Source organism: Cylas formicarius, unplaced genomic scaffold (genome assembly GCF_029955315.1).
Source record: "Cylas formicarius isolate icCylForm1 unplaced genomic scaffold, icCylForm1.1 PGA_scaffold_1__22_contigs__length_36826433, whole genome shotgun sequence".
Classification (NCBI taxonomy): domain Eukaryota; kingdom Metazoa; phylum Arthropoda; class Insecta; order Coleoptera; family Brentidae; genus Cylas; species Cylas formicarius.
In genome coordinates, this window is record NW_026844264.1 from 28,818,730 (window position 1) to 28,845,056 (window position 26,327).

The 26,327-nt window shown below is 34.3% G+C and overlaps 1 protein-coding gene and 1 long non-coding RNA gene across 5 annotated transcripts in view; one reads left to right on the top strand and one right to left on the bottom strand.

Moving 5' to 3' along the window:
- The window catches only part of LOC132697506 (acetylcholinesterase-like), a 64,781-nt gene that overhangs the window by 13,044 nt on the left and 25,410 nt on the right, over positions 1-26,327 (bottom strand). Inside the window, exons 2-7 of one of the 4 annotated variants that reach the window (XM_060663103.1) lie at positions 12,580-12,652; positions 7,431-7,687; positions 3,789-3,915; positions 3,411-3,737; positions 1,198-1,452; positions 253-442 (exon numbers count right to left, since the gene is read on the bottom strand). In XM_060663103.1, coding sequence (XP_060519086.1) covers positions 253-442; positions 1,198-1,452; positions 3,411-3,737; positions 3,789-3,915; positions 7,431-7,636 — 1,105 coding nt within the window. In that variant the 5' untranslated portion in view covers positions 7,637-7,687; positions 12,580-12,652. Of the gene's footprint in view, positions 1-252; positions 443-1,197; positions 1,453-3,410; positions 3,738-3,788; positions 3,916-7,430; positions 7,702-12,579; positions 12,657-26,327 lie in introns of all 4 variants that reach the window. The other 3 variants (XM_060663104.1, XM_060663101.1, XM_060663102.1) reach the window with 3 other exon arrangements.
- Positions 9,359-26,327, top strand: part of LOC132697509 (uncharacterized) — a 36,802-nt gene continuing 19,833 nt past the window's right edge. The window contains exon 1 of the long non-coding RNA XR_009618162.1: positions 9,359-9,402. This is a non-coding gene — a long non-coding RNA (uncharacterized LOC132697509). The remainder of the gene's footprint in view (positions 9,403-26,327) is intronic.

Below are 26,327 nucleotides of genomic sequence, written 5' to 3' on the forward strand. Positions count from 1 at the left end.
TGAATATTAATCGTCGTAGATGTATAGCGCAGAACGCGAAGAGATACGACACCATTTCTCCAAGATTTTGTCTTTTTTTATTTTTTTCAATTAATTAGCAGGATGGATAAAAAAAATAAGGGTAATAATAAGAATAAGAAAGTTAATACTTTCAGCATCTTTTTTCTACTTCTTTCCTTTTCGGGTATTGTTAACATAACAGTTATTTTTAGTTTACACATAAAATATGATAATTCTATATTAGCAACTTACCTAAAGTTCCCCATTCGTTATTAACAAGTTCAATAGGGTCTTTCCTCTTCAGACAGTCGAGAACCGCTGAGAGATCGTTACGATCATAGGGACATTTGACAGCTTCTGCCAATCTCAGTCCCCGCAAAATGCTCTCTTCTCTTGAAATCACAGCCCAGGGCGCTGTTGCACTGCCCGATTGCATGATTGCCTAAAAATATATCACTGTGTAAAACAGGTTTAACTCCCGAAATTAGACGTCAGTAGTTTAACTAGGACCCAAAACTTTTGAACGTTTTGAAGATGAACGCTAAATTATTCATATCGAAATAAATTTAATACAAACATTCATTATTTTTAACACCGCGTATCTTAAAAACGCGGTTTTATAGAATACGTAGTAATAATATTGAAGTCTAGGATATGTTATGTATACAGTGTATTCATAAAAACTTTCTACATCGAATTTCTCTGAATTTGAAGATTTAATTTCAGCTTTTTCATATGGTTATACGGAAGCATCTATACCCTTAACATTTTGAAATATAATACCTTGCATTTTTAGGCTCCCTTTTAAATTAGAAATATTTTTTGGTTTGGTTTCAGTTTCAAAGTTTGAGTTGGAGCAGAATTATACAAAACAAATTAAGGTGAATCAATTTATGGTAGAAAAGTTGACCTAGTGTTTCAGCGACTTTCGTTTTCAAATCTTCATATATCGAAAAACACGACATCAAGAAGAACATTAACAAAAATACGTTGAAATTAAACCGAGAGGCGACAAATGTGTATGCGACATTCTAATGGTAGCAATAACCATCTGCGCCTAACGGTCAGCCTGTATATTTGTAAACCACGTGATAAGTAATCTGCCGTTATCTAAATGACCAGTAATGCATTATTGCAACTGCAACCGTGCAGTACATAAAAATCTCAGAGTATCTTTGTCACATCTGTGTGTTCTACCTGTGAAAATAAATTCCTCGATAAGGGGGATAAAAGATGCAACGAAACAGACACAGCACCCGCCGACTCTCCAAACAGGGTTATGTTGTTGGGATTGCCCCCGAATGCGCCTATGTTGTCATGAACCCACTGTAGGGCCATCAGCTGGTCGAACATGCCAGCGTTTCCTGGAACGTCCGCGGTCCCGAAATATAGAAATCCAAGAGAAGCTACCCTGTACTGCATGGAGACTAAAATAATATTCTCTTCGGATACCTGCGGAAAAAGTGATGGTTCAATATTTCAACAACTGACGAAATACAAAAACTCTCTCACATGCAATGCCGCTTTCGTTTTGCAGTGATTCTGACCTATATGTTTGCTGATTCCACGTTATGTTTATGTGTAATTGTAAAATGTAATCAAAATCTCAAGTCAACCGTATTGACTACCAAAATTGAAACGGTCAGACGGGTGATTCTTATTAATTAGATTTAGGCCTAGCGTATTAATTAATTTTGAATTTTTTTTTCTGTGGCCGCTGATTAAACTAAAAGATTGCAGATCATAAGAGTGTGATTATTTTTGCCTAATTTAAATTTTATATTCGAAATTTAAAAGTACTATTAAAATCCTACTAGAATATATTGATACACACTGTATATCATATTCATATTTTTGACATATATTTCAAATCTGCTGAAATGTATCTAGATAAGTTTTCTATCTAACTCAAGAATCATGGAAATCTAATTCCGACACAGATGACTCAGATTTCACACCAGATTTCAGAGAATCCGAAGTGTATAACTAGAGCGAATTAAATAATATAAGTAGAGATTTTCACCTTCCAATGGATGCATCCGAATTGGTAGTTTCGAGACTTCGTGACAATCATATACTGGCACCTGGCTTCACACCAAGCTTTTACCGGTATCGCCAAAAAAGTTGGGTATGTCAATATTTTACTCAGGAAGGACTCATGGTGCATTGCAACAATATTCCTGATTTAGTTTCAAAATTAGGAAATGTGCCGAATATAACAAAAAAATGGCGCCTGTTTATTGATTTAAGTAAGCGTAGTTTAAACGAACTGGCCTTTCCGTTACAAATTCCATACATTTAAAAGAAACGTATGAAAATTGAGGACTTCTATTGAAGAAAACAAACTACCAAGAACATTAGTGGATACTTTGTGGTGACCTTAAAGTGCTGTGCATGCTATTAGGACAACAGGGTATTATACAAAATTTCCATGCCTTTTTTGTGAGTGGGATAGTCGGGTCAGAGATCGACTTTGGACTGAAATAGAATGGCCGTCTGGAATATGTCTTATACCTGGTAGCAAAAATGTACTAAAAGATTGCTTAGTCGACCCCAAAAAAGATTTACTGCCTCCTCTTCATATCAAACTTGGCTTGATGAAGCAGTTTGTTAAAGTCCAAGACAAGAGTGGACAGCGTTTGAAATATTTGTGCAAGAAATTTGCTGCCATACCTGATGTCAAGTATTTTTGTTGGGCCGCAGATAAGAACATTATGCAAAGATAAGGATTTCGAAAACAAATGACCAATATCGAGAAAAACACCTGGGTTTTATTTAAAGAAGTAATTGAAAAGTTTCTTGAGAACTTTAAGGACGAAAACTACGAAAGTATTGTTCAAAATCTACGTTGTAATATGAGTTCGAAAGGGCATTTCCTGTTTTCACATTTGAACTATTTTCTTGAAAATTTTGGAGCAGTTAGCGAAGAACAGGGTTTTCATTAGGATATTAAGGTAATGGAACGGCGATACCAAGGCAGATGGAGTATAACGATGATGGCGGACTACTGCTGGATGTTAAAACGGGATATGCTCTTAAAAACACACAGCCCAATTTCCGGACAACGCAGCTTTATGGCAAAGAGACGAAGATCTCACTCAAAGAAGTCTGAGTAAAGTTTTTTTTTTTCACTTTTTTTAAAACCCGGATTACGTTTTTTTAATGCATAAAAAAATAAATTATTATTTTGTTTTTTTTTCGTTTAATATTTACAAGTAAATGCATAGAGTTTTTGAAATCAGCCCACTAAAATTAACTAAAATCAGTTTTCAAAATAAAAACATCTGTCAAAAAGTTTAATTTTGTAGACCTGTGTTATATAAATATTAATAAAAATGACGATAAATACAATTAATTTAGTAATGAAATCAAGCGACATTGACAGCCTCCTGATAATTACTTCTATTTACCAAAATATTGTGGTCGTAGACATCCAGCGTATTAGTTCCGGAATAGAAACCGCCACCGAACACCCAAACCATGACCGCAGCATTCGTCGGTCTCGGTCTTGGCACAACCACGTTAATATATAAACAATCCTCACTCAAAGGAGTATTGGGGTTCCATATTTGGGCACCAGAAAAGTCACCGAATAGGGTGTCGATTATCTGAACACAAGAGTTTGGTTGTTTGGTGGTGTTCAATATACCATCCCACCTTTCTATCGGTCTGGGATGCCTGAAGCGCAAGGAACCCAGAGGTTTCTGGGCGTAAGGAATACCCAACCACGCGTCCACCTACAAAGCGACTCTCAGCGGGACGAATCGGAAGCGAGTAATTTCACTTGCCTTTTTTCCGGTGGCAGCTGTGATGGTGATACCTCTCACTTTTCCTTTTTTGGTCTGTATGACGAGAGGGTCTTCGTCTGGCGGGGCGTGTCTACCAGCAAAATCTCGTTTATCATCAGGAGCATCTCTGAAAACGATTTACTGTTTTTTTTTGCGGGTCAAGACCGGAGTGAAGAAGTTCCACAATCGAATTTTGGAAAATGGATGTCGGTTATGGTTCGCAAGTTCCTTTTAAATTCTTGTCCCTTGTCCGGCAGATTATTTTAGAGGAATTTTCAATCCCGTTGCCGTTAGGATTTTTTTTAACAAAGCAGTGGCATTAGAGCGTTGTGAGGGTATGAATAGCACGCTATAAATTGAAAGGATATATTTGCAACAAATCCATTACGAAAACAAAAAGGAATAAATGGATACAACTTTTGTTTCAATTTTTACACTGCATTTATAAGCTAAATTTAGTTTACTTTTCTTACCGCATTCATTTGAATGTAGTTTGCTCTCCTCAAGGTATTTCCAAAAACAGCAACGATAAAACATACAATGTTTGTTTAAATTTATAAGGAAATTTACTTTGCTATTCTCGAAGTAAATGTTATTCTGCAAATAAAAAAAAGTGCTATATCGGGTGACAAATGGGAACATTGTATAACTTTTAAACGGCTTGAGATAGCGATTTGAAATTTGGAAAGATTAATATAGGCTGAATGTCCATTTTTTTTTATATAAAAAATGGAAAAATTTTGTTTTTATAAAAATGTATTTCCTTATCTAGTTTTTTCCTTCCTGTGAGCTTATTTTTTAACGGATTTAGAAAATTTTGGTGACAAAATGTTGCAAAAAAGTACCGGTATTAAAAAGTTTTTGTTCCCACTAGGGCGCTATATGAAAAAACGAGGTTATCCTAAAAAAATAATAGTTCATTACATTAAATACTATTTGCCATTAGACAAGTAAAGAAAAGTTCCATTTACAATTTTTCCCATTATCAGGTGACCCGGTAAATAGTATTTATAATGGTCATAGCCTATTAGACACAATTTTCAAAAATTAAATAAAAATAAGAAAAAAAACAAAAAAAAGAGAAAAGCCGTCCATCTTACGTAGAATGATCTGAATCCAAAAATGCAAAACGGACGTGCAACCATTGCCTGCATATTGTCAAAAAATTTGACGCTCAGCCTATATGAATCCTTCCAAATTTCAAATCGCTATCTCAAGCGCTTTAAAATTTATAGAGTATTCCCAGTTTCTTGTATCACTCGGTATAGTATAGCCAGTTTACCATTCTTCAAATATTTTTGTAAACAAAAACGGATTCAACTTAACCCTAACGTAACACTAATCTCCAAATAAGCCTGTAAATGGAAAAGGAACAAAATATAAATGTATTGTTATGCAAAATGTCTACGGTTTGAGCTCAAAACTTCACTAAACTCTGTTCTCCAATAAACCTTTTATCGCCGTCTGGATATACGAATAACGTACCAACTACAAACTTTGTTATTTGACAGTGAAACGTTTATTTGCGTGTATAAAACAGTATGTATATTTCCGTTTAAAAGAAGCATAAAACTCTGCGGTTATATCATTGTAATATATTTCTCTCAATATTAAAATATTTTAAAGCCCGTATTACTTTTTAAGGTTGAGTTCTACTTACTTGAAAATAACGTACATCAGTTTCTGGTTCGTTCTGGTTACTATAGTCTATTTCGGAAAGGTTGACTTAAAAAACCTCACAAGGTAACAATCTAACGAATACCCCAATATTAACATTTAAATTTTAGGTAAAATTATTAAAACTTAAATAAAATCTGTATATCTAAGGATTCCGTTAATATTTACAAATTTGTTCCTTTCCCGTCAAACTTATTAATAAGTTATTTATTGTTACCATGGTGCATTTAGGAGAAAAAAAAGCTAATATTAATAATATATGCAGATTTTATTTAAGTTTTAGTAATTTAAACGAGAAAATTAGAAAAATGGCAAAAGATATAGGTAAACTTTTTTTTTTTTAATCCGGAGGAAAAATTCTTTTCAAATAAATTAAAACATACTGGGTGTTGATTTTGATCCATTTGTATAACTTCTTTTTCTATTTTCTAATTACCAATAATTGTTGTTAAAATTCTTTCCTCTACAGTTGTTTTGTATGATGATGGTGCAAAATATAAACAAACACCCAGTACATACAATTAGGTACCCTTATTTTTTATTAAACAGTATACAGAAATTACATAATACCTAATTTAAATTATAAAAAAAATTAATATAAGGCAAAATCCATATTTTTTAAAGTGGTACATAAATTTTTTCTAGGTATCAGCTGAACACTAACATCCTAGCCAAGCTCCATTAAATTCTTATCTTAGATGGATATTTCATTTTTAAAATAAAAATAATGAACTTTTCTTCGAATTACACTTTTGGTATCTTCATCAAGAACCAGTAAAAACTGGTGTCTTGACTTGTCTTGAGATGTTCCACTTGTCTAGCTGTCTTTCTCTCGCACAAGGCAGTTTTTTGTAGAATAAAATTCGGGTAATAGTAATGGCAGCAATAGTAGAATTATGAACATTTACAATAATAAATTTTTTACTCAATGATGCCCAGAATTCAGTGGTGTGAATGTAGCCGTTTTATTATTAATATAATACTACTACTATGGCTTAACAACAAACGGTGGTGCGTTAACTTAAAGAAATATACTTATAAAGGCGCTACCATAAGTACGTTTTAATTATTTTGTCATTATAGAGTCATTTATTTCCATTTTTCATAGAAACTTCCACATGATACTATAATACTATTGACAGCACTTCTGGGCTCCTCCTGCTTGGATTTTTTATAAATCATAGTTGCTCGCGTTTCGTCAATTATCTTGTTGACTTCTTCAGAGTTTAGCTAAAACGGGATCTGAGTCGCAGTTAAGATTGTTTGGTTACTTATAGATTTCTATGCATTCTCGGATTTTTTTTGTAGAAGAATTACATGCAGTTGCCGAATATAAATCATAAAATCGGACATCAAATCTTATTCGATAAAACTAAAATTCCTGCATGAAATCAAATCTTCTACCAAATAAAAATCCGAGATTCCATAGAAATCTATAAGCAACCAACCAATCTTAACCATTACCATTCACCAGTATGGGAATCAATCATCTAAGATAATGTTCGTGAAACTCCTTTAGCTCCGCCCCCTCTGAAACAGTATATAAGAACGTACAGGGTGAAATGTGAGCCAGTTTCAGTCAAGCTCTGAAGAAGCCAACAGTATGATTGGCGAAACGTAAGCAAGTTTGATTTATAAACAAACGAGAAGGAATCCAAAGTATTTTTAAATGGTTATTTATTTTCCTTTACGCCGTTGTAAAAGAAAAATGAGGAGCAAGACAGTAAGTATTAGTAGGAATTGGCGATTTTATTACTGTACACTTCTGAAATAAACTATACAATGCGTATTATTGTTACGTCAGTTGACTTGTGGTTACTGGCTTTATACAGTTTCAAGGTGTCGAGGAACAATTTTTATAGTTTTTTACGAGACTTCCCTATTGAGTTGTTAATGTCTTAGAATTAACTTTAAATAATATCAATAAGAATTGGATCTGTCTCTTTTGGTACGGACTTAGTATACCTTCTAAACTCTTCAGAATCCTTGTGAGGATCAAAAGGGTCCCTGTGTCCGGTATTAGCCATAAGTAGGGGCTCAGCTCGAGGTGCATCCGGTGGTGGTGGAGGATCAGGTGCGGTACGATGACGGCCCCTGTGTGGCACCTGCATGCCCGGAGTCGCTACGCCCAGCAAGAGCCCCAATAGGGCCCAGCCCCCAAAGGGGCTCATGCCAGCAGACGGGCCGCCGCTGGCACGTCGAAGTGTAACCCCGATTCGGGACTAAAATTAAATTACTTTTCTTCATTTTTAAATTTGAATTGACTGCAAGTGGGAAAATATTGAGTCGAAATCGAAATCGAATGTCACCAGCGAGCGGCCAACTTTTAATTGGTATCTGCTTGCTGCAGTTATGATTGGCCGATAGTATCGCTTGAATGATACACGTTTGTCAATTGTTGAAAAAGTAATTAAAAAAAGTAGTGCATATGTTGTATCCCAACAGATGTTTATTCTGTACGTGTTGCCTGAGATGGACCGTAATGAACATTTGTAGAAACCTGAAAATTTTATTTGAAACGTAAATGGATCGTTTTAAATTTGATTAGGCATTGACGCTGGGGTATTTTCGAATAAGTAGAAGCGTTTATTTTAACATCAGGTGATATGTATTGTACTTAAGAGTTTAATCTAAATTGCAATATGTCCGTATATAGTACGAAGGTATTATTTGACTGTGATCCTTCCAGTAAGTACGTATTTATGTACCTCATTCTCAGGCTTTGACCCTGCGAGGCTGTTTTCCCTGGATAGTTCAAAGTATACGGGTAAGTAAGGTCTGTTCATAGATATAAGACTAACTCATTCAAATTAAGGAAAGACCCGGGCAAGCTGTAAAAATGAAATATGGCCGAACAGGTCCGTACTTTGCATAGAATTTAATTATTTGGGGTTTTGTCAGCAAAGACACTAAACAATATTTATTTATTTATGTATGTATTTATGTTTAAATCTAAAATAAAATTACAAATTATTTTTATTACCTACTTAAATCACTTAAATTTATTCACATAATATATCAGTATCACTATCGCTATCATCGCCTGTTCTAATAATTATTTGTTCTATATTATTTGCAATATAGATATACGATTGTTCTGCTTTTTCTATGTTTAACAGAATTTGGCCAACTTTGTGGAGGGATGTTAAAAACTTCGGTTTCTATAAGTTTGAGAACATTGGAGTTAACAGTAATCCTAATTTTTCTAAATATTCCAGTCGCCATTTCCGAATTCTAAAAGATTCCATTAAAACTTGCCTTTTGTCAATTTTTTTAAATCTAAAACCCATGTGTTGAATACACTTCCATAAGGTAGTTCTGCCTCCCAATTAAGATATCTAATGTAGGCAAGCTTTGTTCCTCGTATAACCGATAAATTTTACGCCGTATTATATCTTGATCACTTTCATCTACACTCGAGAAAATGTCAGCATCGTTTCTTTTTTTCCTTGCTGCAATGGGATTATTCACAATTTTCCATACAGTTGATGTTGGAATTTTCGTCAATGTGGCCGTTTCTTCTAAAGATGCTTGCCTGCTGGCAACCACGTTTAATGGGAATCAAATAAACATTGTTTATAACTTCCTTAGTCTCAATAGAATAGTATTTTCTACATTCTTCATCTCCTGAAATACACTAGACTTGCACATATTTTGCATAATTCGCACACGATTCAACACACGCTGTATTACACACGAAAAAAGAATGATTGCTAATAAACTTAAACTAAGTAATATACCAAACCAAAGAATATTAAACACAGGTAGGTATAAAATTATTTTCTATTACAGACCTGAATTTAAATTCCGGAAATTAAGGTAATAATCTTGTTGCATTGCATGTTAATGACCACCTTTGGATAATCCCGTTCAAAAGTCAAAAGCACTTTTTTATATCTATGAACAAGACCATACCTGTACTCTATTTATCTTTCAGGTAAGTTTGAAAATAATCATTTTTGTCTTGTGTGCCTGTCAATTGACAACATTCTTCTTCTTGTGTCTTCTACATACTTCTTCGATTTGTAAACAACAGCCTTTTTTAAGACTATAGATTATATTCGCAGTAGATAAAGGTACGTACTGCACCAAAATTCAGCAAGAGGTAGCTAAAATATCAGCACAAAGCTGTTCTAACTGTGAAAAGAGAGTAATAAAAGAAGAAACTATTTATCGAGTGGCGGATTTGATCATTGAACTAGGGGACGACAGTAGCGATAGTGAGGATTTTTTAAGTGACTGATACTTTATTATTATTATATTTAATATTTTGAATATTAATAATGATTCACGTGTTTCAAGAATTGCTCGGCCAAAAAGATTGAAAACATACTTATATCCCGCTTGTTAGTGTAGGTAGATAAATTCCTATGACGGTCCTGGAATGGTTACAGGTAAGAGTCTGCTCGGCAGGGTGTTCTATAAGGGGCTGTGGTTTTGGAGTGATAAACAGTAGGCAAAGTTAATCACCGATCTGTTGTAAAAGCACTATATTTCTGGTTGAAGTATATACTACACAAGTTTGTATGTTTTATTTGCTACCTAAGTAAATTTGTATTAAATATGAACTCAAATATAAATCTATAAATTTACTTATATCATAAAATATACATATTTTTATTTCTCTGCAACTAGTGCTGTTGTTGGTTATCTATTTAAAAAGATATTATTGTACTCCAGTCATACTTAAGGAACTGCGTTATTTCATGAGGGAGATTTTTTACCTCATCTGTAGTGTCTTAGATACTAGGTTTTTAAATCTCGTATTGTAAGGATAAGTTGGTTGGTATAATTGATAGTTTATGTGCAGGATACAGATGCTCTTGCTGTTTCAATTCTGAAAAAATTGTTATTGCTTTTTCCTGCTGTTAGTCACCCTGAAGTTTGGCAATATTCCAGAATACCACCCAGGTAGCAGAGGCTCGTTAAACTTACGTGATTTTCGAGTCATAAGTGGTCGCTACTTCTCAGTGACCTGAAAAACACGTCAAATTGACATAAAAAAAGTATATCACAAAAATGATCTCCAAATGTCGTCATAAAATGACTTGATTAACTCCAAAAAGAAAAACAAATTTAAGAATCGTTATATTTTTTTGCAGTAATGACCAAAATGTGACTTTAAGTTGACGTAAAAAAGACACCACTTAAATGACAAAAATTGACTACACTAATTGACTTAAGAAAGACGTCACCTTGTCATCACTCGTCTGAGACATTAGTAGGTGAAATTCACGTCCTGCTGACATCATATATAACATCATTTTCGTCATTTGGTGATAATGACGTCATTTTGACGACCTTCTGGTACCTGGGATATGTGTCAAGACTTTGGAACCAGCCCGTGTATTCTGCCTATTTCTGAGTCGATTTGTTGCATTATTTTTCTTAGTTAGACTTTGTTCACCGTTTCTTTCTTTGTTAACTGTTCTTAAAATATATTTCCAGCGTTGCCATCGCTTTTTTAACATTCATTTTAAAATAAAATCCGAATTTTGGATTTACTTTTGCCGAACCAACATCAAAGGCACCCCCGTCTTTATTTATTCACAACGCAATATGTAGATCTAATCCTTCCAAACGCCTCAGGGCAGCATTTAGTACATTCAGGAGCCTAATTGCTTTTGGAGGACTACGGCGCGCCGCCAGGACATCCACTAAGGACTTAAACAGTTTACTCCATTACCGTAATCGAGTTAATTCCGGTGGGTTTTTAAAATATTTCACGCTAGACTCGTTCTCAAGGGGGTATTGCCACGTGTCAGTAGGAGAGTAAAGGCGATTTCTTATATTCTGCGACTCGTCTTCCCGATTGCTATGGAGTTTTTACAGCTAGTCATTCAATTATCTGATCGAAGAGGTTGAACACTTCAACACGAGCAAAATTCCGATGATCCTTTGCTTTAATATGCAGGCAGCATTGGTCTGAATTTTAATCTGTGTGAGTGGTTTTGCGTGAGTGGACAAAGTGCATATAAGACGTTCCCCTTTATCTCAAAAGGTTCATTCGTAAATAATGAGAGTAACTTTCTTTTTCGTGGTTTTTGATAACCGTTTAATTTATTTTTTACTGGAAACGTCGTGGAAAATAATATAAGCGTTCACGAGACTCACATAAAATCACCAAAAATTATAGGTAACTTTGTGTAAAATACTCATCTTTTCCGTTGAAACATTTTTGATGTAATAAAAATTATCTTTTCCGTAAATCTGTTGAGAGAATATTTCCTATCAGTGGCGATTAAGTAATTTATTAAGATTTTAAGTAATATGATAATGTTGTGAATTATTAATTACAGAAAAGTTGAGAACCTTTTTTATTAAAACTTTTTGCTCTTCTGTTACCCAGGATAAAATAAATTAGAATTTATTAATTTTTTCTTTCGACACCACTTCGTCTAGTTCTAGAATTAGACAGTAATTTTATGATTATTAATATTTAATTTAATACAACAACTTCTATAATCAAATTTAATATATTAATATTGGCAAAATCATAAAGCTATTGATATTTTCATAAAGAAGCTAATGATGTTCCGCGCATGTGTTTACATTTCAAAGAGCTTCCTGCAATTTGTGCCATTTTCGTTATAAACAGCGTTTTCCACGTACTTTTAACGAGATCTAGGCATATTTCGAGAAAATATTGCCATAAAAATGCAAACTTATTGACCATCTGTTAGCGGCCCTATTGTTTGTTGAATGCCTCAAGATCATTGGTTAAAAACGCGATTTTAATGCTTCATAGATACCTATATCATCAGCGTAGGCATGGCCTCTATATCTGTATTAGCTATATGGGCAAAATGTTAAATAATACGATTAATTGTTGTTCACAAAGATATAGGCATACAAACTGGCTACTACTGTAATAAAAAATTGATTCCAAGTTATAATTATGACTTAGGAAGAAAATAAAACCCCATTTTTACAATACTTTAATTAAAATTGGTGCATTTTAAACTTATCGTGAAAATACTATATTAACTCTCCATTCCCACGATCTTTGTTTGGATTTTGATGAGTTCTAAATTATTGCACTAAACTCTTGTAAGAAATGTAATCTCTGATTAACTATTTTTTGGACAAGCCACTATACTCTCCCTATACTTACATGATAATTGTCAACAAGTCAGGCAGTATGGTGGCATTTTTTTCTGAAGTGGAGGGTATAAACTTGCTCGGATCTGGCTGAAACAAAACATTCCGTTTATGCGGGTCTTTAAAATATAGTAATATAATTCTATAGTAATTTATTCTTACGAATAAATATCCGTTTTTGGGTTTCAGTTTTTAAAACTCCCGTTCCAATTGACCAATAGAAGCTATTGAGGTTCAATTTTATCCAATAATTTTGAATTTTGTGTATTGTGTAACCTTAATTTTGAGATTCGAATGTGTTTGTTGTATTTAATTTTTGGCCCCGTAAATGTGAAAAAAATGAGAAGTTTACATATAATACAAACCACAGACCCGGTAAATTTTTTTATTAAATTTCCCAAAATAAATATTCCAGTTATGAAATAAAACCTTCATTTTAATATTACAGGTCCCTAATTTTATGAAGGTTCTCTTCTTAGTTAATTTGGGGTCAAGCATCAATAAATCCAGAACATATCCAATAACATAACCAAGATAATTTGTTCAACAGTAAACTGCGATATGGTCGGTGGTTAAAATTTTATAAGCGGTACGAAAAAGACCCTTTTAGTCATTTACAGCGCAATTAAGTTTTTTAAAAATAGCTTTTACTTAGTAACACTTGTTTATCAATCTACAAATTCGTTTCCATTTGATTGATACTTCCCATAACAACCATAATAATATATTGTTTCCTGCCCATCTGCAAAGCTAATTGTGTTTTGTATATTCAGTGGTCTCGTGGTCCGCTGAAATTATGTCGCTATTATGTTGGTATGAAACACGCCTCAAAACGAAATCTCATAATCTAACTAATAAAACGACAGCGAGAACAAATGCATATTTGCTTATCAGCAATTGGATCTTGTGGTTTAACCACACGTAAGGTTGCCATATGTTGAAATCAAAAATTCAAAGCTTATTTATTATTACACAATCTGACAAGGCCGGGTTGGCATGCGATCCATGCATCACGCTTGTGCTATGTGCGAATGATCATAGTGCGGATGCTAGTGAATCTTTTTACATTTACAGGAATTATACAAGGACATATACGCCCCTGGATTATTCGTATCCTTGGTCAGGGTTATGGATGTCAGGTTGTATATTGCTATTGAATTTTATCAATTATTAATAACAATTAGTACCGGTAATTTTACGACATCTAAAATATGCATGTTACTAATTAGACCTCTGGCGTGCTCCAAGTAGATTAAACTACTTCAACTACAAGTAACTACTCAATTAGTTACGTGAAATTAGGTATCAAGCCAGCTTAACGAAACCATTTAATGAACATTCCTTTGTTGCAAATACTTAAGATATTTTGCTCGTGGATCAGACAACGGAAAACAGATGGAAAAAATAGGTTACTCGTTGTCATAACATACTTTTATTGTATTATGAACCTTTTAATCCTTAGTAGATGTTAGGAGCGGAAGTCTTTCCTAAAATGGTTTTATCCAAGACAGATTGTTAAAAACATACAAGGTGATAAACGTGAAAAATTGCTTTGAATTTCAATATTTTAAATATTTCAAATTGGTTTAGTTTCTGACGTATGAATTATGGCTTTTATTATTTACGTCCCTAGCTCGATATCTATTATTTATAAAATCATATTAAATTTTCAAGTCTAAGAGTATTTTCTTGTTTTCACAATTACGACTCACGTCGTTTCAGCAACATGGAGGGAGCAAAAAATTAATTCATTAATTAATATAAAATGTTCCCATGTGTTGGAAACATTATTGGCCATTATACGAGATGTGTTCAAAAAGTAAGGTGACTTTTGTAATTGGGCAGGCTACGTACTTTCGATCTTCCATATGTTTTTTTTTGTTATGTTGATGCACAGGTCCCTAACATAGGTTCGCAGTTTGATCCAGTTTGCACGTTTACAGAAGCGTTAGACGTGTTTTTTGTGCTCGGAAATTTTCTGCTGTCAAAAAAAAATGGAACAAAGAATTTGCATAAAATTTTGTTTAAAAAATGGAATACAGTGCTTCAAAATACTTGAAATGTTGACAACGGCATATGGTGAATATACTTCGAGCAAAAAAAATGTTTACAAGCTGTTGTAGATGACCGAGAAGACCTGATGAACCTCGCTCTGGACACCCCAGCACGTCAGTGTTGAAGAAGTGACTGAAAACGTCAGCCTCTCTATTGGCTCTTACCATGTAATTTTTTTCGATGTGTTGGCCATGAAACGTGTAGCAGTAAAATTTGTTCCGAAACTGCTTAATTTTGATCAAAAGGACCGTCGAAGGAGCATCGCTCAAGAGCTCTTAAGCGACGTCAAGGATAATCCTGATATGCTCAAAAAGTTAATAACTGGTGATGACGTCGAAACAAAACCACGTCAAGTTCGATCAAATGTTTTGCTTACTTTTTCTTTTATGATTGTGGCGTAGTACATCAAGAGTTCTTACCAAAAGGTCGTGCAGTTAATAAAGTTCAAGTTATGCTCCACTTAGGAGAAGCAATATGAAGAAAACGTCCGAAATTGTGGGAAAACAATTCATGGATTTTGCATCACCTGCGCACTGATTGTTACTTATGTCTAACTTTTTGGCCAAAAACTAAACAACAATCATTGCTTAGCCACTATATTCACCGGACATGGCCCGCTACGACTTTTTCCTGTTCCCAAAAGTAAAGAAATCCACGAAAGGAAGGAGTTTTGGAACGATTGAGGAGATACAGAAGAGCTCTCTGGAAGAACTCAAGGCTATACTAGAAAGGGCTTCGAGGATTGGAAAAAACGTTGGCACAAGTTTATTATATCTGGGGGGGATTATTTTGAAGGGGACAACATTAATTTGATAACATTCAAAAGTCAACTTACTTTCTAAACACATCTCTTACACTGTGTTCCAAATAAAAGCTCCCACTATACGATCTGGACACCCATAGGAAATACGAAAAAAAGTTTTGTACAAAAGTTTCTTCAAATTTGTTACCTTCTTTAGTCAGCGTATAAACTTTAATTATTTATTTTTGTTATTACGTATTTTCAATCAATTTCTTAAGAAAGTGACCTTTATTTTAACAAAGGATTCCAAAAATGTCGACATATATAGGCTATTCCATCTAAAATAAGAAAGTTGATGTAGGGCGGGAGGGGGTACACTTTTGGGATACCATGTATCAACAAAATTATAATATTTTAAATCCTCAGGAGTGTCGAAGAAACTTTGGTACGAAACTTTTTTTCGTATCACCTATAGGTTTCCAGATCGTATAGTGGGTCGTTTTATTTGGCACACGGTGTACATTAACACCAGCATGAGCTGATTAGTACGAATTCTTCATATTCAAGATTATCACTGTCAAAAATTGTCAAAATATATCACAACCTCTTAGTTTAAAGGAAGATAAACGTCTAAAATGATTTCAGAAGTAGGTAAAAACAGAAACATACAGGTAGAAAAATTAAGAATAGTATATTATGCAAAAAGCGCGGTAAACGGCAGTTTATTTGACTCGAGCGGAGCGAATTTTTAATAAATCCGTGCGGTAAGATGCCGGAAATGTCCGAAATGGCTCGGATCCGTGGGAAATGAAACTGACGTGGTAAAGTGACGCCTCCCGCACGCTAGATCGGTGGGTAATTAGGTATTTTACAGACGGGAGTAGAAAAATAATATAAAACTACTATGCGACAGAGTTATAAATCATTATTGAACTGAAAAACTTAGACTTGGCCGTATTCCATAGGAAGAGTATTGTACCTATGATGATTGTCAAAGGTACCGAGAGTGGCCGGTAGACCGACAAGTAGTTATTGTTTTTCTGAACTCCAACGACTATGGTTCATCATGACTAAAATTTACATGAAGTTGTATTGTAAATAACAAATAATTGTCTTTTTTTAAATAATAATGTTTATTACAATTTATCTATTTACAATTTACTTACTAGAAATTTCAACAATTTTTTTAAATTAAAACAATTTTACGTATTTCTACGTGGCTGACCCCGGGAGTTGCTGCATGTACGTTCGCACTGCATTACTCGAATTTTATTGTTTGGTCTGAAAACAAGCCCCAGGGCTATGGAATTTTTAATTAGACAAACATTAACTTGCCGATGAAATTCGGCAAACAATCGGGTTTGGCTTCATTAAAATAATAGGCCGACCTTTCATGACAAAAAAACGCTGAAGAGAATATAATTCGAAAACCGGAGAACCGAAATGCCAATTTCATGTTTTGTTGGCTCCTATAAAGATAGCAAATTGGCTCCCGGACCTAACGTGGGAGCCTCGATGAATATTGTAAAGGAAAGTGCGAATTTACAAAGTTTCCGTTCATTCATAATTTTTTAAGGAAGCTTTAACGACTTTTTCTTTAATTAAAAGCGGAAATTAACTGCCTTGTGAACGAGAATAACCACCAAAAATGATTTACTGGTTGTTTCTCACCAGTTTATTAAGAAAAGGAGTATAATAACGCAGCACCCCTTTGCTGATGAATACTTAATGGAAACACTTTTTGGTTTTTTCAGTTATTGATCTATAGTATAGTCTGTCGCAATCTCCATCGTGCTGGCCTTTGCCTGCAATTATGGAAGTTACTTGCCGACGCAATCAAACTCTGATCCGGTAGGTAATAAAGGACAACATTATGGACGGACTCTTAAAGATTTATAACACTGAGCCTTAAAGTACGAGTAGGAGAAACATTTTCTGATCTGATCTTTGATTTTACATGGTCCTACAAATACTCCATGGGGTAGAGATGAAATGATATGGAAAAAGATGTAAACTCATTAATTATTCCTGTTTGCATGCATCCTTCCCTAGCATTCTAAAAAATGCAGTAATCACACCACTCAAAAATTATTACAAATTATAGAGCTATAGCACTCCTATCCGTTTTTTCTAAAATCTTCGAAAAAGCACTGCATTTAAGACTTTCAAATTTTTTGGAAAGTCGAGACCGTTATGCAATTTGGTTTCCGAAAAAACCGATTAACGCAAGATGCCATTCTCTCTTTATATAAGCATATTCTTGCCAAGTTAGAAGAAAGGCAGCAGACAGCATGTGTTTTGTTCGATCTACAAAGAGCATTTGACTTGGTCGATGTCGATATTTTAGTGGACAAGCTTTGTTCATACGGTATTAGAGGTAACGCCTTAAGTTGGTTAAGGTCTTTTCTTGGGGGTCGTACGCAGTTGGTTAAATGGCGAGATATCTTAAATTTTGAATGCGTCTCTGATTCCAGATCAGTGATTTGTGGTGTACTTCAGGGAAGTTTACTCGGTCCTTTATTATTTATAGTGTTTTCATCTTTCCCCCATACTTAGCTTTCACTTTTTGCTGATGATACAGTTTATACCCTTTCTGCAGCACCGTCTGAGCAACTTAGCATTGCAACCAAGACAACTGTTGAGCAAAAGAAACATTATGCAGAAATTAACAAATTGATATTGATTGAAAGTAAAACTAAGATGATCGCCTTTTCAGCACGGGATTGAAATAAGACTTTATCCCCTGCCTGTTCAGCCAAATGATCGCATACTGTTTTGAATTACATATGAATTTAGGACTTCCAAAAGTTGCGATTTTTTGTAACTGAATTCAAAATAAAATAATTTAAAAAATCCCACGGTTAATTAAATTATTCTTGAAGTTTCTCTCCAATGTCTTGTCACGTTCACATAAAAAAAATATGGAATTTTTCTACTATATCTCCAAACTAAGCAAGGACAACTTATAATCTTAATTATTTATATTTTTACTTTTCCACTAGCTTAAATATAGGTAACCAGCTTAAGTTTAAAAAAAAGTGTATGACGGTTTTTCATGTATCAAAGAAGTTATGAAATAATTAATCATTTGATGCACATTTTTGGACGAATTTTAGTGGATAGTTGAAATTAAAAGAACTTCGAACATTATTTTTTATTTTTACACGATACACTATGCTTAGGATCTATCAATCTTAGGACTGTTCTGCTCTCTCAGACCTCAATGTGTATTTTCTTTGTATTGCATTTAAAGGGGGTTCGTCAATCCAAGACACTTGATATATGCGCTCTCCATCTCTGTTCCATGTTTGGGATCTGGTTTTTGTCAAGGCACTTCTTAAAGTCGCTCCCTACCCGAAAACTGTTTTTTTCGCCATTGGTCTTATCTTTTCTGATATACCTTTTACATTTTACGGAATCGTTAAGAGTGATATATATTTGTCTTCTTCAGGTAGGCGTATACTATACAATGGTCAGAGTGATAACTTAGAGGTTGTCCTTTATGCGCTAGTTTTCGATATAACGAGGACATTTAGAAACTTCAAGTTTTTTTCTTTATCAGTGGTAAATTAGATACAGTCATTTGTATGAAAAGTGTCCAGACATTGTGGTCAACATACACAAACCAGACAAGGGAATGAAATATATCTAAAGCCACTATAAAATTCCGTAGCATACAGGAAAAGTATAAAGTAAACAAAAAGTTTTTCAGTGGTCTTAATTTTCATTCTGTAACACTACTGCGTAACCTATTTCCTACTTAATATTGCACCCTCGTGTTTTCCATCGATCTACTACCACATCCCACCTCGCCCGCAATTTAATATCCTTCACCGCCCCCAAAACAAACTCCACCAATTAAGGGCATTAAGGCAAGTAAACGTGCCAAATCGTTGAAATAACCGTTTTTAACTGAAGAGAACTTTTGCGGGGTGGAAAACTCCGCACCGTCTGCAGCTTCCAGATAACACGCAATTTAAAGCGCGATGCAAATGCGAGCCTATTAAAAAAACACCGTCTGTTACGCCGCTGAAGTAATTTCGCGATAAGAAATTGCGCGAGGTCGCGTGGACTCGAGTTATTGAAAAACTTCCGTTTAACTATGTACATAAGCAATTGAATTTGATATTCAATTTAAATACTGCTTATTATTCGTTTCCTATTTATTATATTATACCATCATGGGGCCCTGTAGTAATCGCAGCAAACTACAATAACAACAAACACTATTTGTAATAGAAAAATCAAACACCGATCTAATATGGCGTTTTTCAATTTTCTGGTAACTTTTTAATTTCTAATTATTTCTGATTTAGATCCAAATATTTATTAAGGCTCTGTTCCAACAAATGAAAAACTCTTATTTTATTTGGCAATATGGCGTTAAGATGATGAATCTAGAGCAATTCAAATTGATTTAGCATGATTGATTAAAAAAGTTTATCCACATGTTATTTTTACGAACATTAGTTTTTATTTTTTTGTATATTTTTGCCGAATATTGAATGACGTATGACGTGTCTATTAAAACTGAAATTGGTGAAAATTGCTAAAATTTATTCGTAACGCCCGAAATGACTTGCGACCTTGAATAATGAAGCTCACGTCTTAAAGTGACACTTTCAGCATGCTTGATCGGTGAGTAATTTGGTATTTTTTGGAATAGAGAGTCGAAACAGTATATCACGAGTTTTTAATAAACGACTGAGTTAAAAAGTTTACCGAACGTATTGCATACTATACTTTTTCTACGACCGTTAGTTGGTGGGTACATTTTCGCAAAAAAACACGAATACATTCACTGACATGACTGTCATAATTGACAAACGTCAAAATTCAAAGCGTGGGAAATATCTCTGCAAACAACTGATTGCTCCCAAATCCGTGCAGGAAAATTATTAAAAATCAAAAAAGAACATTTCCGGGATTTTACTGCACGGATTTGGGAGCAATCAGATGTTTTCGGACATTTTACCGCACGGTTTGAATTTTGACGTTTGTCAAGTCTGACAGTCATGTCAGTGAATGTATTCGTGTTTTTTTTTTGCGAAAATGTACCCAAAAACTCACGGTAGAAAAAGTATAGAATGCAACAAATGCGGTAAACTTTTTAACTCGTTTATTAAACACTCGCTCCGCTCGTGTCAACTAAACTCAAGAGTCAAATGCCGTTTACCGCACTTATTGAATAATATACTATTATTCTGTTGTTTATATGACATATCCAATATTACATCTCTCTCTGTCTAACGCACATAGTTAAAAAGAGACAATAAATAGCACAATCGATAGGAATGATAAACGAGTAGGTTTAATGGAAACTGGTAAATATGTTGCTTGAATAGTACGAAATTTAGAAATCCGATAATCTGTTATTATTTTGCTAAATTGTGATTTTTTCGTGACGGTCGTAGAAAAATTAAAGTATGCAACTCGTTTGGTAAACTCTTTATCTCACTCGTTTATTAAGCACTCGCTCCGCTGCGCTCCGTGCCAAATAAACTCGTGAGTTAAATGCCGTTTACTGCATAATATACTATTTATTACGAATACTGCATACTCTCCAGTCAATTGACCGAAATAATTTTATAAATACGATGAAATTTATATTTATTTATTCTGGCAACCAAATGGAGTCGATATTATTATGGAGATCCTCCGAATTGCTAAGTATCGTATTATATCGTAAATTTAACATCACAAACACATAATAATTAATAATAAAATACATATTATTATTAAATAATGTTAGACAACACTCTACAATTGCGAGATGTTATTTAAAACATTTTTTGACTAATCAGTTAAGAAGTGACATACGTGTAAGTGACAAAAAAAAAGCAACGGAAATTTAAGAGTGTCTCGCTATTCCATAATAATTTGACTGGTCCCATCATGCTAAGACTCAACCTAAAAATTCTGAAATATAGTTGATACAATGATATATTTCTAAATTCGAAATCAAATGTTAGTCTAGGCCCTGAGGATTGCAAGAACGTTATGATTTTCTCTTCCTTATTTTTCATTTTAGTGCATCTACCCTAGAAACGCCATTAATTTCATCCTTATTTTACTCAAATCATAAAATTAAAGGGCAATGTAAAGGCACCTCGAGCAGGCAACCTTATAATTGCTAACGAAACAACTATCAAAGGTAAGAAGGAACGTAGACGACTCTATTGAAATCAATCAGCTAAGGAAGAGATTAGAGGTCCTTTCGGTCCTTTGTGGGTATCGATGTTCGACAACATGAAAGGCATTCGGGGAAGCTAAAACTAACATTTTTGATGCACAAATGTTTAGAAATTACTATTTTCTGCCCAAAGCCACATGAATAATCCGCAATTAATTTTCCAATATTTATTCCTATTGAAGAGACGCATTTCACTAGCTAAGTTCAAAAAGTATTAAAATTCTTTGTTGTCATTCCAAAAAACGTCGGTTTAACAATTTTGTATTTGTTATATTCCAGAGTTAGTAAAATATCGTTACTGTGTTAAAATTATTGATTGGTTTCGTTCTGTCCTGGTATTGATCTAACCGACCCTTGGAGTAAATCAACTTGTACAATGTTTCAAAGCGAGATAACATTTTCACATGTTTACATACGAAGTCTGATTCGCGATTCTAAATTCTTGCTATTTTTTCTTTTACTAGATTTTCGATATTCTTACTTTTTTGGCGAAGAAGCGAGTTACGTATGGATATCTATCGGGTTACGATGTTCTACGTCTTTCGAATCCCAATCTCAAGTCCTCTCTAAATCCTAATGCCTTCCTCCATACGTCTTTCCTGAACTCCATTATCAGTTCACTTTCTTCAGGTCTCCATGTTCTTCCTTGTGTTCTTCTTTCAAGGCGGTTCCAATTTAAGGTCCTCTTTGGAATTCGATACTGTTGCATTCTCTGTACTGGTACATACAATCTTCTCTTCTACAGTAGTAGGTCTTCATCGCTATTAGTATTTCTGTTATGTTATGCGGCTCAGGGTTGAGGTATAATTGTTTTTTTATTATTCTTGCCTTGAACGTTTCTCTCAGCTATTGCTTCGTCGAGCGTTCTGTCGTTCCCAGGTATTTTTATCCTTTGCTAATATATACGTTGTCTTGCAATGCACTCGGTCTTGGGGATGTGGACTTCCAAACCTCACTTATTATATTCGTTAATCAGTTTGCGGTCCAGGCGGTTTTTTAAACAAAATTTTAAAAAGTTTCTGTGAATGGAAATTATATAGTTGTATTTTTGTACTTTTAACTGTAAATTAGCCTTGACAATTTTATTGCTTTAATTGTTGTTCTATTATTTGAATTTTTGTTTATTTTGTTATTTTATTTTTTGTTATTGTGAATGTTATTGTTATTGTTAGCTCATTTACTTATTTATTTATGATATTTGTAAATTAATTTATGGGATTATTTACATGTTTGGTTAAGTTAACGACTCGGCTGCCCTTCGCCGAGTGAAAGATATAGGCGTTTTTATTTTATTGTATTTATTTTTATATATTCCATGTTATCCAATCTTGTGCAACTACAACTTGACCATGTGCTAACGATAAACTATATATTCAAATTTATTTGGTTATGGCTGTCATATGATTTTTTGAAATCAGCAAATAAGAGCAACAAACGCTGTACTCTTTTCAAATATTTATGTTAATGCGAAGAAGTGGTCAATTTTTCTTCTTTAAAGAACGTTTGTTCTTCCGGTTCCGTATCAGCGTATTCATTTTTAACTTGTAACTGCATTACCACGATAGCACGCGCATTTGTTCATGTCTCCTCTTTTGTAGGTGGTTGAGAAGCTTGATATTTTCCATTCCTCGGGAACTCCCGAAAAATCTTTGGAATAAATTCCGTATTTTACAAGTTCTCCAGGGATGTTTCATGGTCCATTCTTTAACGTCTTACACACTTCACATTCACTATAATTTAAATTAGTTAGGATATTTATTTAGGAGATTTATTTAAAGTACAAACAAGATTTTACGCCGATGCATCGATTTTTGTGTCTATTAACTGAATTTATTGGGGGCGCTCCAAAATGTCCGTTTTGTGACGCGGTATACTAAGTTGGTTATAACCTACATGGAATTTTAATTTGTCCTGCATATTAAGCCCCTCACAATACTTAGCTCATTAGGATCATTTTAAGATTAAAAATAATATGTTTTTTGAATTCTTTCTGGCCTACATAGACAATATCCGCGTAGTTAGAGTGTGAGAGAAACAAAGACTCACTGTTTTTGTAGTGATTAGCTGAGTATATCCTTGTTTTCATCTAAATTACTTAGGGCCATAAATAATATTGGTTAGTTTGAACTGTCTTTTTGGGATGTTAGAAGTATCAAACGGTTTAGTTTTAGTTTAGAACCAAGCCAAGCAATGTCTTAAGTAAAGAGGATTGAGACGATGACTCTCGTCTCCAGAATTTTAAGCCGGTTTTCTTTGATTATAACGCCAATGGTTCAAAATGGAGCCACACAACGTTACCGATAAGAAAAATATGTAAAATATAAAGTGCTGGTACAAAGGTCAAACCTGTTTAACTATTAAATAGCGCCGACAGCTGTAATCGCACATCCGTACCTTACTTTCTTGACCTTGTTTTTGCTCTTAAAGATAACAACCTGACATAAATAAAATAAAGTGCGATTTCGCGTGACGCGGCGTCCGACGTCGCTGCCGACGCCATCTGTTATCCGACCGACCGGAAGAGCGTCTTCGTAGAGTGCTTAGCACGCTATGCCCGGAATGTCACGGAATTTGTGAGGTAAAATAAAACTGTTGTGGCGTCAATAAAATAAACCGGGTGGTTGAAAATAACTCTTACTTTATGCTTTTGCGTGATACGGTGTGTCTCTAAGAAGTGACGGAAAATTATAATCAGTTCAAAAATCAAAATATTTCGAACATCCTATGTCCTATATGTCAATTTGGTTTTAGTTTTTTATCAGCCAGCGACCACTTTTAGGTAAAAACAGAACTTTATTATTAAATGATCAAATAATAAACTATTTTTTAACCCGTTCACAGTTTAAGCCTTTAGTCTAGATTGAATCCAGGAGTTTCACAGCGGTAGTCTACGATAATTTATCTGCTGTCGATAGTAAAGAATGCTTAGCTTGAGTGCACCTACCAATGCAAGGGTCTTGACACCCACCTCAGGGGAGTTATGGACACTTGGCCTTTTAAAATATTTAATTTATCCTTAATTTCTTGGATGTTGTCGTTTCCTGCACTAGACTCAAAACATGCATTTAATACCAAATTCAGGGATCAACATTACAATTTAACGATGGATACAGCACACATAAATCTCTCTCTCTCTCTCTAGCAGAATAATATGACTCATTACAAACAATAGTTGCTGATTGGAAACTATAATTAAAATTTTTACACACTGTATCTATATCGAATTAGATCATCATAGTTTGCCATCACAAATTTGGAATAATTTCTCCTCACAGCTTAAAGACACCTTGTATATTATAGTTATAAATAATGTTGCCTACCCTTTTTGTTTGCTTTTGGACTAAAAAAGATATCGACATACTACGAAGGGTCACTCTACGTTCACTTTTCTTGTCATCTCAGAAGCTAGAGAAATGTCCTGGTTAATTAGACATAAATGAGTCCATTAATCAAAGAAAAATATTTGAGAAAGTCGAGCTGCTTACAGAATGCCTTTAGAAGGACCTCTAGTCCGTTACAAGTTTTTCTTAAATGGTACTCAGAAATTTTAACAACCCACGACTTCAAAATGATCCTCATTAAAAATGATTTTTCACATAGATATCACCAACTAAATCAACGACGTTCCCCGCAATTAAAACGAAAAGCACACCTTTTCTCGCGAACAGCATATTCCTGTAACGAGTATGTTTTTGCTTTAAAAACCTGGCAATATAGTACTTTTCCGCATTCGACTAAATCCCGTAAAAAGATCTTTAACTCAAAGGACGCGTTTCCCGCCCGCTTTCCGTGGAAATAGCTCAATTTGTTTTTCCAGCTTGTTCGGCTCAAACGAATGATGAGCGAGAAAATTTTCGAAGTGAGTTGTCGGCATTTGGTTTGACTTTCCCGGGATTCGCTGAAGCATTTACGATGTCGTATTTAGTCCGAATATCCGAATATCATTGCAACGGCAAGTCTTTTTGAATACAACCAAGTATACGCCATTACTGTCGATTTCAAAAATAACACACGGAATTTTTGGAACATATTTTATTTATCATATTTTTATATCATCATAAATTTTTGGCATAATATGTAATAAAAAAAGTTAGTTATCAAAAAATAAACTGTTCTTTTCAATATTCAAAAATGTTGAATATTCTCTGGATAGGCTACCAAAAATCAGTTGATTTTGACAGAAAATTTAACTCACGTCAATAATAATTATGGATGAGTTAATATTTTGCATTTTCCGTTGAATAGTTTACAAAAAGGGCTAAAAAAAATAGACATTTTTTTTATGAGACTTACATTATAAAAACAAACCAAATGAAAAATACACATTCAGACAAAAGATTTATGGCATAAAATTAATTGGCGGAAAACGGAGCGGACTAAAAATTCATATTGCGTAATTTAAGGCCCTTCGCTGCAAAGCATAATTTTCCAAAAAGCCAACAAAAACAAGTAAAAATCTCAGCACTCAGCAATTGCCTAGGCATCCAGATTAGGTTTCCCTATAGACAATGTTTTTGTCTGTAAAAAGTACGCGAGAAAAATGCGGGGCGCGGAAAGCCTGTCGTAGCAGCTGTTTTGGGGTGGTTAAAAATTTTGGTGAGGATCACGTTTGATCGAAGGGGGAGCGAGGGGCGCGGAAAAGCTCTCTTGGATCGATGGGGCTCCGTACGAATTTACTACATAACGACGACCTTGTTCGAGCCCGCCTTGGATTCTATTGTTAGCAAAAACAACACGGGAAAATATATTTTTTTGTTCTTGTATACGTTTC